A 12,593-nucleotide genomic window follows, 5' to 3' on the forward strand; every position below is an offset into this window, starting at 1 on the left:
TTGGTGGGAGAGGAACTGCAGAAGGCTGTGGGAGGGAGACTTCCTTAGTGGGCCCCCATTTCCTGTCTGTTGCACATACAGGAGCTGTTCTGTGGCACTTGAGGCAGCCAGTAACAACTCTTTCTACCCTTCTTGCTACCGTTCTTGCTCCTAGCCCATTTCTGTCCCAGCTCATTAGCCATGGCTAATGGAGGGTTAAGTGGAAAAGTTACCAGCTTCTTGAATAAGCAGGGCTTCTTGGGCATTGTCTTGAGAATTTATGAAAGATATTTTGCCTTCTAAAGAAAGTAGTATTAATAAAAATTATTTCCAATATTCTTTTTAGGTATAATTGGCTTAAATGCAGTATTGCTCTTTTTGCTAGAAAGTGCCTCTTTGGAGTATTTACATTTTAAAATATAAGGAAATATTTAGTGTAGAAGCAAGCAAGACTGAAATATTTTCCAGGGAAAAAATTCTTAAAAACTTTCCTTCCCATTCCCAGGAAAGTGTATACCTAATTCTGTGACATGGCAGAGAATTAATGATTGCTTTGCTCTTTGTGGAATGGATAAGCAAGCTTTTGTTGTTATATTTTGTTTATGAGAAATTCTTTTGTGTTTTAGATAAATGCCTGTAGTCATTATGGCTTAATTTATCCATGGGTTCACGTCGTAATATCATCTGATTCTTTAGCTGATAAAAATTATACAGAAGATCTTTCAAAATTACAGGTAAGTAAAAATACCTCCTTTTCTTATGAAAATGCATATTACAATATAGTGTAAGATTAAATTTGCTGAGACCCCAGGTGTCCTGTTAATCTAGAATGTAGAATTTTGAGGGACAAAATCCATAGTTAGGCATACTCAGGAGACTTGGAGGGAACGCCTGCCTCTGCCTGAAACTGATGATGGATGGAACACCTGTGCTGAGCGGCTAGTTTTGTTGTAGGTGGATGAACGAACTTCACCAAGTCTCCTGGCTGATTTCCTCATTTTCAGGATGGGCTTGAAAACACTTTGTGAAATGAAAGTGTGGCAAATGTTTAGTGGTGTTTTTATCGATGTAGTTTGTTTTTGTTAGTGTTGACTTACACATTTTAGGTCTCTAACCCAAGCCAGGCACTGCTATTTCTCTTATAAGAAACAGGTCAAAGTAGTTAGTTTAGCCAGCTCCTGAAAAGGATTTTTCAGAAATGAGGGGGATGATTAGAGAATGTGGATCATCCTTTAATAATTCTGACTGCAACAGTTTTGGCTGGCAGTGAGAATTAAAGTCCACATTTGACTTGGTGGATCAGGCTGGGCCACATGAGCATATGATTTTATTTAATGTAGTTCAGTGGCCCAAAGAACGAATATAATTCCCACATCTGTTTTCTTTGGTCTTCCCAGTGTAGGTGCTAACATACAAAACTTAAGATTTCCTATTAAGAATTCTGAGTTTCAAGTCACTCTTGAAAAATTTAGCAGCTCCGTTAACCCAAGGCCCTCATTGCTTCTGACCTGAGGGTTGGGGCTGACCCGCAGCCCCTCCTTGGGCAGTGCTCACACTGTCCTCCCGCACAGTTATCATCTTTGTGGCATCCTGACCCAAATGCTGAGTGTCTGTTTTCCTTATCCTAGCTGCCCTCATGCATCTTCATCATTTGATTGGCCTCTTTAGGCTTTTGAATTTGCAATACCTCATTTACACTATGGGAACTACACTATAAGTGTAGTTGTTACTTAGTGTCAAATTGGGAATGGGGCTTAGAGGAGGGAAGCTGAAGAGGCCATATTGCTTAGACTCAGCCTTCAGGTGGGGCTGTGGTGTTCCCAGAGATGGCATTATTTATGTGCTTCTTTAAAAAATAACCAAAGAAGATTCTTCTTGTCTCTTGTCTCTAGTACTATTGTGATACAAAGGCTTCTGAGGGGCTAGCCTCAGATTTTGTTCATTTCACGAATATTGCTTGAGCATGTGCTGTAGATGTATGGAGAGCATTGGACAAGACAGATGGAGCTTTGCCTTCCTAGATCATACACACTAATTACATATTTAAAATTGTAATTGGAATAAGTGCTATTAAATTTTTCCTGATAAAGCTTTAAAGCATATTTTTAATCATTGCTTGAAAAAGTATAATTCAGTGATCTTTTAAAATTTGTTTTAAAATATTTTAAAAGGAAAATCTTTGCTATCAAAGGAGGAAAATCTTTGCTATTAAAGGAGCAAAATCTTTGCTGTTGAAGGAGAAACATAGTCTGCCTAAACTTTTATAATTTTTTTTTTTTAAGAGACAGAGTCTCACTCTATTGCCCAGATTGGAGTGCAGTGGCAATCATGGCTCACTGTAACCTCCAACTCCTGGGCTCAAGCAAGCCTCCCACCTCGGGTTCCCAAAGTTCTGGGATTACAGGTGTGAGTCACTGCACCTGACCTTACTTTCAAACTTCTTGATTACATGGATAAAACTAAGTAAAAGTTCATGGGTAGTTGAAGTTATGACTACTTTCATTTCAGTCATAATTTGGTACACATGCCCTGCTCCTTCCTACTGCCCCCACTCCCTTCCCCGTTATCTGGATTAGTCAAGAGTTAAATACCTGTAATCCCAGCACTTTGGGAGGCCGAGGCGGGCGGATCACGAGGTCAGGAGATCGAGACCATCCTGGCTAACACGGTGAAACCCCGTCTCTACTAAAAATACAAAAAATTAGCCGGGCGTGATGGCGGGCGCCTGTAGTCCCAGCTACTCGGGAGGCTGAGGCAGGAGAATGGCGTGAACCCGGGAGGCGGAGCTTGCAGTGAGCCGAGATCGCGCCACTGCACTCCAGCCTGGGCGACAGAGCGAGACTCCGTCTCAAAAAAAAAAAAAAAAAAAGAGTTAAATATAGAGGTAATCTATTTTCTTCCATGTTGGGAGACCCTTTGAGTGAGAGATTATCAACCTTATTTCATCTCTGCCATCTGATTGTCAGGAAATTATTCACATGAATAATTTATTAAACTTGCAGGAAGAAAAGGTACCAACCTTATTCTCCTGGTCATTCCTTGGTAGATATTTGGAATAAAATAATCACACTGACTGTGATTGGGTAGATCACATTCCATATTCTCCTGTGAGTCTCAGAAGATGCTGTAGCAAAAAGGGTACAGGGACAAGAAAATTAGGACATGACCATCTCATCTTTATCCTGGAGAAAGGGAAAGTGGAGATTATTTTGGTGGTAGAATCAAAAGTAGTATTTATAGTTTAATTGCTTGAAGTAAATATTGGTAAAGTTGTAAATTCTGAGATAATACTGCTCCCTGTTATTCATCTTGTGACAAAGTGGTATTGATAACAATGATTAGTTCTAAACAATCACTTTAGTCTTATTAAGTGTTAAATTTTATTTTTGCATATGTATGTAGCACATGCTTATAGAAAATTTGGAAACTACAGGAAGGGGTGTAAAGAAAACAAAGAGTAGGCTTTGTTGTCCCATCCTGTGTGCTGTTTCAAATTGCCATGCTCTTCCGACAGTATTTCTGTATGTGCATTTACCTATGTAGATTTTATAAAACTGATCATATTCAGAATATAATTTTGTATTGAAATTTTTTTACTCATTTTATCATAAACTTTTTTTATTAACTAGCCTTTGAAAACATAGTTTTGATGGCTGTGTAATGTTCCATTATCTGAGTGTGCCATATGTATTTACTCATCCTTCGTTGTTAAACATGTAGATTACTTCTAAATTTTCAATATTGCGAATACTCTTGCGGTGAACATCATTGGACATAAATCTTTAACCACAATGTTGATTATTCTCTTAGGATAGAGTCCTAAAGAATGCCCATTGGTTTTAATTTGCAGTCCACACAAAGCAAATAAAATCATGTTATTTAAAAATGATTGCTTTCTATTAAAGAGATCTTTAAACTAGAGGTAGTTTCAAGATTATATTATATTTAGATTTATTAAATAAGGACCACATGCATGTGCTCTAATATGGCATTCTTTCTATTTTATTTTTGGCAAGTGAGGTTTAGTCTTAAGAAATTGAATTCTGCATGTTGTGTTTTAGTTTTTGAGGTGCCTCATTTCATAACATTTCACTTTTCTGTTCATAGTCTCTTATATGTGGTCCTTCATTTGACATAGCTTCCATTATTCCGTTCTTGGAGCCACTTTCAGAAGACACTATTGCCGGCCTCAGTGTCCATGTTCTGTGTCGTACACGCTTGAAAGAGTATGAACAGTGCATAGACATACTGTTAGAGAGATGCCCGGAGGCAGTCATTCCATATGCTAATCATGAACTGAAAGAAGAGAACCGGGTATGCTTTTTCAGATTATGTTTTTAGGCTTGATCAGTGATAATCAGATTTGATAACCTCATTTCCTTTCCTGCAAAATGGGGACAATTTATGCTAATCCAACATCATAAGGCGGTGTGGGTCCATTGAGCATATATGTTTAATATGTTACGTGTTTTGAGTACTATTAAATGCTATTAAAATATGTGGAGATGGTATATTATCATCATTAAACATCTTTTGTTTGGAGATGAAGTAGTTGATTACCTGAAGATTTGGGAACAGTGTATGATGGGAAAATATTTTCTCTGCCATGCGGTTTTTAGTTTAGAAATTAGAAGAATTTTGGACCTTAGTTCTTTTTTTTTTCTTCATTCCTTCCTTCTTGCCACATAGGAGATGATAGCAGGATATGTCTGTTACTTCTTGAAAATAGCCATGTACATATGTACAATATATGTATTACTGGGTTTTCAAGTTACAAACCTGACTTTTATGTTATAGTTAAGGCAGAAGACTGGCTGCTGATATAACTTATGTTATAACAAAGTTAGCTGCCTTAGACAAAATGATGTATTTTTGCTCCGTGCTTTCCTGCACAATCTTCTTATTCTCCTTTGAAATCTGAGAATAAAATGCATCAAACTAAAATTTATTCATTTTTTCCTAAGATAGACTCTGTGGTGGAAAAAACTGCTGCCTGAACTTTGTCAGAGAATAAAATGTGGTGGAGAGAAATATCAACTCTACCTGTCATCATTAAAAGGTAAAATGATTTTTTTTTTCTTGATTATAAACTTAAGTTTCAGTTTTAAATTTGGTGAAGCCTTCTTAAGTATTTTCATATGATTCTCAAGTGAGACCGAGGGCCTTTCAGAACCATCTGGGGAGCTTATTTTCAGCATTCACGTACCCTCCCCCTGACATTTGATATTGATTTATCTCCTAGTCACAGAACTGATGTTCTTTTAACTTAATCCTTTCAAACACTTAACAAATTATCACAGTCATAGAAAATGACAGCATCAGTGTTTTAAAATGTGAGTAGTCATTAAGGCAATTACATCTTTTATCAATGATCAGAGTACTTAATTTACTTCATGTAGGAAGTTAAGATCATTACTATTAAACATAATTATAAGCAAGTATTGATGAATAACAACCTCAAGGATTTAAAAGTTGAGTATCTAAATTGTACCGTATTTTACAGCATAGTAGTTATTTGAATTTTCATAATTCATAATCATAAATCTTGGTAGATATGTAATCTGTTTCTATACTGCTGTGTGTTAATATAATTAGTTGTTTTCCCAATGACAAAGGGTATGGGTATATCAATTGCAGAGCACATAAAATATTAGAAATTGACAGTGTTGAAATTGTGTTTTCCAGCCAAGACAGTTGATTTTTAAAATGTAAGGCCGAGTCAGTGGCCACTGGAGATTATTTTTCTGAAGATCCCCCTTTAATTAAAGCTGTATGCTTGTGATTGGGAAGGGAAAGGGGGGACTTTATTCTCTGTCCTACCCATCTCCCTGATTGCTTTAGGTTTTCAGAAGATGGAAGTGTCAGATGTCTGATTGCTTTGCCCCACTTGCATACACTTTACATAATTTATCACTGACTGTTTGTGTTAGTGGAGCACTTTCCAGTACAGACATCCCACATCTTTACACCTCAGCATCACCATTATCTTAATCAGAAGACTCTTTCTTCATCCTTTTCTGATCCACATCCACACACTCCACCCCAACTCACCCATAATCATTCCTCCAAATGTTGCATTTTTCTCTGTCTTCAAAATATATTTGTGTGCATACGTGTGTGTGTGTGTGTGTGTGTGTGTGTGTGTATGGCTAATGAGACTAAGTGCCATGTGTGATTTACCTTTATTAGACTGTAATACCTCAAGAGCTGGCATAGTGTTTTATTCATTTTTCAAGCTACACATTCCTCACCAGCAATATGCCTCTCCTATAGGAAGCATTCTGTAACTGTTCATTGATTAGAAAGGGAGACAGCTGAAGAACTTTAGGTTCGTTTCACAGAAGGGTGTTTTCTTAACAGTTGTACACTGAAAAGAGCCCTGTACTGGGATCTGGAGAATTGGAACTGAGTTCCAGGTTTGCTACTTACTAAGTGTCCGAGAGCAACCCAGTTTTCTAATGTCGTGAGACTAAATGAGAAGTTCAGGACTGAATCAAAAGTTAAATGTTAGGCAAAATTGCAAGAGGGTGAGGTTGGAGATGAAGCTCAGGGACTTACATGCTTAGGAGTTTGGATTTCTTATCTCTCTAATACAGCATTTTTCAACCTTGGTAATTGTCCGTGTGCGTGGGGGTTTCCCCTGTGCATTTTAGGATATTAAACAGTATCCCTGGTCTCTACTCATTAGATGCCAATACTACTGCCTCAGTTATAACAAACAAAAATGTCTCCAGATGTTGCCAGATGTCCCCTGTGGGACAAAATTTTCCTGGTTGACAACTGCCACACTAATGCAGAACCATTAAAATGGGTTAGTGGATGGGTTGTTTATTTTAGGGAAATATTCAGTACTGTTTTTGTAATGAACCAGGCTTATTTTTTAAAATTCTGGTACTGTGGTAAATTACAAAAATTAAATTTAAAAATCATTTAAAATCCCACCATCCAGAAATTTTCAACCTTTGACAAATATTTTCTAGACATGCTGGAGGATTTTAAGGGTACAGGTTTACATTTAGATATATCATTTATATGTAACTTGTAGATTTAGGTAGCTGGTGAGTGGAGTAGAACAAGTAATTTTAACCTTCTCTTAGCCTCAATTTTCCCAACCCTAAATCAGGCCTAATACCCATTAGTTTACCCTATTTGGGATGGGGCTTGGATTAAATAAATAAAAACCTCAAAGGATTCTAGAAGGAATTAAAGAGAAGTTATACATGAAAGTACTTTATTAATTTTTAAAGTACTCTGTGAATTTAAGATATTGACCTTCTTGGAGTGATAACCTGTATTAGCCCCTCCTTATTTGGGAGAAGAGGAGAATTGGGAAGTGGTGAGATTTTTGTTGACTCTATAACAACTCCACACTAGCTCTCCAACTCAGTTTTTTTGTTTCTGAGATGCTACTTACAGGCTCCACATTTAGGTAAGTAAACTGCTTTGATAGGAAAACATCAATAATTCATATTTTTCACATACATTTTGCAAGCTAGTTAGTAGTTGCTGTTTATTAAGGTCTGATTTTATGTCAGATGTGCATCATTGTATTTTAGCTTAATTTTCACGGGAACTGTGGAAGCTAGCAGACAGTACCACTACATTATAAATGAGGAACCTAGGACTTGGAAGATTAAGTGACTTTCTTAAAGCCACTCGGTGAGTTGGTGGAAGAGTCTGGATCTCTTCCCAAGTCTGTCTGGATTCCAGAACTAGGAATCTTTTCTATAAACCATTGCTGCTTTATTCATTAACTCTTTAGCAACAAAGGCAGTTCATTGTTTTGTGTAAAGAAAAATTTAGTTTGCTGTATATTGGACAGATGACTTTGGAATGGATCTTATATTTCACTTACTCTGCAAATAGAGTAAGTGATGGGCATGCAACGATCACACAGGGAATGGCACTGACATGTGGATAGAAGATGTAAGACCAAGTGGATGTTTATTGGGAACATTGTTCATAACTGTCACCCTTCTATTCCAGGAGAGGGCAGCATGTATCTGTTAAGAAGCTGTAGAATCATAAAGTTGCATTTTTTTTTAACGTATGTTACATTCCTTAATATTTAAAATGTTCATTGGGGCCAGGTGCGGTGGCTCACGCCAGTAATCCCAGTGCTTTGGGAGGCCAAGGCGGGCGGATCATGAGGTCAAGAGATCGAGACCATCCTGGCCGACATGGTGAAACCCTGTCTCTACTAAAAATACAAAAATTAGCTGGGCATGGTGGTGCGCACCTATAGTCCCAGCTATTTGGGAGGCTGAGGCAGGAGAATCTCTTGGACCCGGGAGGCAGAGGTTGCAGTGAGCTGAGATCGCACCACTGCACTCCAGCGTGGTGACAGAGCGAGACTCCGTCTCAAAAAAAAAAAAAAAAAATGTTCATTAGAACACCATTGCAGTTTGGGGGAAAAGGAAGTAAATGGTCGTGAAAACAGATTTGTGCTTATTAACAACATGAAATGTTACATTAGGAACTAATACGGGAAAACATTGGTGTTTCTTATCCTATCAAACAATCTTTATAAATTAGCTTTAGTATAGACGTAGCATTAAAAAGAATATTCAAATGATTGTACTTTTCTTTAGAGGATAGTAGAAATTGATTGCAAAATAATATAGTAATTCAGCAATGAAATAATAAATCCAAATTTCATGTGGCTGATATAAAATAAACTTCAAAGGATTCTAGTAAGGAAAAATAAGTTACAACCATAAAGAAGCCTATGGATTTAAGAGACTGATTTTTTTCTTTGAAGTTATAACATTTTGTTACCTGAACTGGCTTCTTTTTTTTTTTCCTGAGATGGAGTCTTGCTCTGTCACCTAGGCTGGAGTGCAGTGGCGCAATCTCAACTCACTGCAACTTCTGCCTCACGGATTCAAGCAATTCTCCCACCTCAGCCTCCTGAGTAGCTAGGATTACAGGTGTGCGCCACCATGCCCGGCTAATTTTTTTGTATTTTTAGTAGGGACAGGGTTTCACCATGTTGGCCAGACTGGTCTTGAACTCCTGACCTCGTGATCTGCCCACCTCGGCCTCCCAAAGTGCTGGGATTACAGGCGTGAGCCACCACACCTGGCCTGAACTGGCTTCTAATTGGTTGGTTAAGTAAGAAGAGATTGAATGAAAGACAGACTTTCAGTTCTAATTCAGATATTCTTTTCTACACAGAAACATTGTCAATTGTTGCTGTGGAACTAGAACTGAAGGATTTCATGAATGTTCTCCCAGAAGATGGTACTGCAACATTTTTCTTGCCATATCTTCTCTATTGCAGTCGAAAGAAATCATTGACTTAAAGGTATCATTTGAAAAATACCATAATGGCATTTGAGACTGAATTTCTAAAAATTGAATGCCAAAGTACAAGTAGAGGAGTTTTTTATTTTATATAACACACACACACACACACACACACACACACACACACACACACGATACAAATGCTTTCAGGCTGCTTACCTTACCGTGTAGTGGTAACTATTCACTTCTTAATTTATGACCTCAATCAATTTAATTGTCTAGAATGTAAAAAGTCTTTAAGACATAAGAATTCCTCAAAGAAGCCATACATTTTTTAAGGTGGGGATTGACTTTTATTCCAAGGAACAACATCAGTTCACTGTTGTTGGAGACATGACAATCATTTTCATCCCAAGAACACTTTAAGGAAACATTTTACAAGTATGCTTGAAAGAATGTCACTAACTGGTCCAGAATTTTATCTTCTTGATTTTTCCAGATTTCTCTATGTTTTTGAGAAAGATATTAATGTTTTGCCATGGTAAAAGATTTCAAACCTCATTTTTTTTGTTCCTTTTCTTGTTACTTTTAAGAAAACTCATGCTCTGTTTCTCTGAATCAAATGAAGTAGAAGTTTACAAAGCTAACTTTCTTCTTGTCTAGCTATTAACATGATTTGTCAAATGCATGTTTTTTTCAGCCAAAGCCTTGTTTCCATTTTTTGTTGATGTGTACTCTTGCTCTTTTAGCTAGAGTGTATGTGAAAATAAAGAAATATATCATTGTATTCACAACCATGTGTCTTCATTTATAACTTTTTGTTTAAAAAATTTTTAGTTCAAGTTTAGTTCATTGATATTATCCTCTGAATGCAGTTAAGGCTGGGCAGAAATTCTACTCATGTGACATCTGCCACAGGTCTATTTTGAAGCTTTTCTTCTAATGGCAATGTTTGTCCTTACCAGGATTTAATCTATAGAATTGTCTCTCAACTCTGCTTTTCTCCAGTTCCAGATAACGTCCTTAAGACCATCTGTTCAGGGGTTCACAAAACTCAAATTTGTGTCATTCTATTTTATTTATTTTATTTTTTATTTCCTTCCCTCATACCTTGCCCATTCCCTCTGAATATTAGGTGTGATGTCAACAGCATGTTAGAAGGATCAATGGGAAGGCAATGATTGAAAACATTTCAATGAACCTTAATAGTGTTCCTTTGAGGAGCACCCAGGAGAATATCTGGTCATAGATCTTTTTTTAAATGCAGTTTTATAAAACCCTAACAGCGGTGATATCATTAGACTGTATGAATCAGTTTTATTACCTAGTGTACAAGTGTCAGTCATGTATCATTATATAGTCTGTTGATCTTTCCATTTGCAAAAAATTAATAGTTTTCCCCCACAAATGCACAAAGTTGTATGCTTCCAGTCTTCTTTTAATGTTTATAGTCATTCCAAAGTAACATTCTATTTTACACTTTCACATACATTGTTATGAATCATTGGTTTTTCTCTTTTTTCCACTTATCACCAATTTATTTCATTCAGCCAGATTTGGTGTCTATAGAAAAAGAAATTTTAAGACCATTATTAAAAATAATATATGGTTAGAAATTAGTAGATGGTTCTTTAAATGTATTCCGATTTTTAATGTTACTTTACTCCTGATTCATTTATATTTTTCTGCTTTTTATATGTTTAAAAATCTCTCATTCTATTGCTGCTTTATTTAAAGAAAGATTACTTTCTTCCCTACAAGATCTTTATTAATTGTAAAGGGAAAATGAATAACTCTACAATGGAGACACCTGGCAGACACCATCTTAACCAAAGCTTGAAGTTAACATAACCAGTAATAGAACCAATCAATATCTTGTGCCTCCTGATATGGTATACTAAGAAAAACACAACATCATGCCATGATAGTCTTGCCAAAAGTGCATAACCTAAATCTAATCATGAGGAAACATTAGACAAACTCAAATTGAAGGACATTCTACAAAGTGCCCTGTATTAAGGAATTATTCAGAGTAAGGGAGACTTAAAAGACATGGCAACAATGCAGTACATGATCCGGGATTTTCTTTTTCTGTAAAGAACATGATTAGGATTATTAGCGAAATTTGAAGATCTCTAGTTTTTAAATCATTGTTGCTTTTCTGATTTCGATCATTGTATTGTGGTCATGTACAAGAATATTCTTGTTTTTAGGAAAGATAGTTGTATGTGTATCTATACACGTCTGTGTGTGTACATACAGAGGGTGAGCATGAGAGGGAGATAGGGAAAAGAATGAGAAAGCCAATGTGGCTACGCAGATCATTAATATTTGGGGAATCTGGGGGAAAGGTATATGGGAATCTGAAATTATGTCAAAAAAGTTTCAAAAGTTTCTCTTCATTGAATTAATATGTTGTTATACATTCAGTAAGGAAACTATTGTATTGGATTTGGGTACTTAGCTAGAAATACAGAATATATAGTCCCTGCCTGTAAGAAATTTAAAGCTAAGCAGGCTTTTCTAAGACTCATAATTAATGTAAACTTGCTCAAAGTTTTATTGGACTTATTTAAAGATGATTCAGACTGATAAACATGGCCACTGATTTTATGGGCCAAAGATAGTTCAAACTATCTTTTTTTATTCAGTCTGCTGCTTTCAGTCTCATGCAATACCTTTTCTCTTTGCAAAAGTCAAATTTCTCTTTAATTTTTTATCTAGTGTTGATTTTTACTTCATATTTGCTATTTGTTCTGTAATTTTTACTATAGCTTTAAAAACTATCTCGCCTTTCTTAACCAAGCAGTAATCTCCCTCTTCTTTCACGGTTGTTACACAGGAGGAATCTTCTCTGTGGCTGTGTGTGTAGGGTTACCCTGTAGTGCCATACTCTGCATGCCAGGCATTTGCACACATGAATTCCCCAAATGCCTCCATGTTACTTACTCACCATTATTTTTTTGAGCAAGACCATCCTTTTGTGTGGTTTACATGCAACCACATGTAACCACATGGTTGCAAGTGTTATTTAAAGACTAAAGTTTTCTTTCTCATATTTGGCCCTCTTCACCTTGTTCAAGTTATTGGCATTAAATTTAGTGGCTTGTCTGTTAGAGTCTTTGATATTCTAGTGTTATCAGTGACTGCTCTAATAAAAAGGGCATTAATGGAAATAGTTTTTCATGATGTAAGTTGTTTGTGTAAGACCCAGGAGCAGAAATTAAAACTTTCCATTTGCACTAAAGGTTAACCTTTCAGGGCTTTTTAAATCTTCAAATATATTTACATTTATATTTTCTTCATTTGTATGTTCCCTTTTTCCCCATTTTAGGGAGGAAAGACATAGATTGGTTTTCTTTACA

The 12,593-nt window shown here is 36.4% G+C and overlaps 2 protein-coding genes across 12 annotated transcripts in view; one reads left to right on the plus strand and one right to left on the minus strand.

Moving 5' to 3' along the window:
* Nucleotides 1-10,022, plus strand: part of HPS3 (HPS3 biogenesis of lysosomal organelles complex 2 subunit 1) — a 43,947-nt gene extending 33,925 nt beyond the window's left edge. For 3 of the 8 annotated variants that reach the window (XM_001139589.7, XM_516812.9, XM_063807268.1), the window contains 4 exons: nucleotides 606-713; nucleotides 4,087-4,293; nucleotides 4,948-5,038; nucleotides 9,157-10,022. In XM_001139589.7, coding sequence (XP_001139589.1) covers nucleotides 606-713; nucleotides 4,087-4,293; nucleotides 4,948-5,038; nucleotides 9,157-9,284 — 534 coding nt within the window. In that variant the 3' untranslated portion in view covers nucleotides 9,285-10,022. Of the gene's footprint in view, nucleotides 1-605; nucleotides 714-4,086; nucleotides 4,294-4,943; nucleotides 5,039-9,156 lie in introns of all 8 variants that reach the window. The other 5 variants (XR_001713713.3, XR_010155834.1, XR_010155833.1 and 2 more) reach the window with 5 other exon arrangements.
* Nucleotides 1-12,593, minus strand: part of CP (ceruloplasmin) — a 59,648-nt gene that overhangs the window by 470 nt on the left and 46,585 nt on the right. For 2 of the 4 annotated variants that reach the window (XM_016942143.4, XM_054681160.2), the window contains exon 19: nucleotides 2,999-3,103. In XM_016942143.4, coding sequence (XP_016797632.1) covers nucleotides 3,012-3,103 — 92 coding nt within the window. In that variant the 3' untranslated portion in view covers nucleotides 2,999-3,011. Of the gene's footprint in view, nucleotides 1-2,998; nucleotides 3,104-10,520; nucleotides 10,792-12,593 lie in introns of those variants that run through there. The other 2 variants (XM_016942144.4, XM_009446662.5) reach the window with 2 other exon arrangements.

The sequence above is a fragment of the Pan troglodytes genome, chromosome 2, assembly GCF_028858775.2.
Source record: "Pan troglodytes isolate AG18354 chromosome 2, NHGRI_mPanTro3-v2.0_pri, whole genome shotgun sequence".
NCBI lineage: Eukaryota > Metazoa > Chordata > Mammalia > Primates > Hominidae > Pan > Pan troglodytes.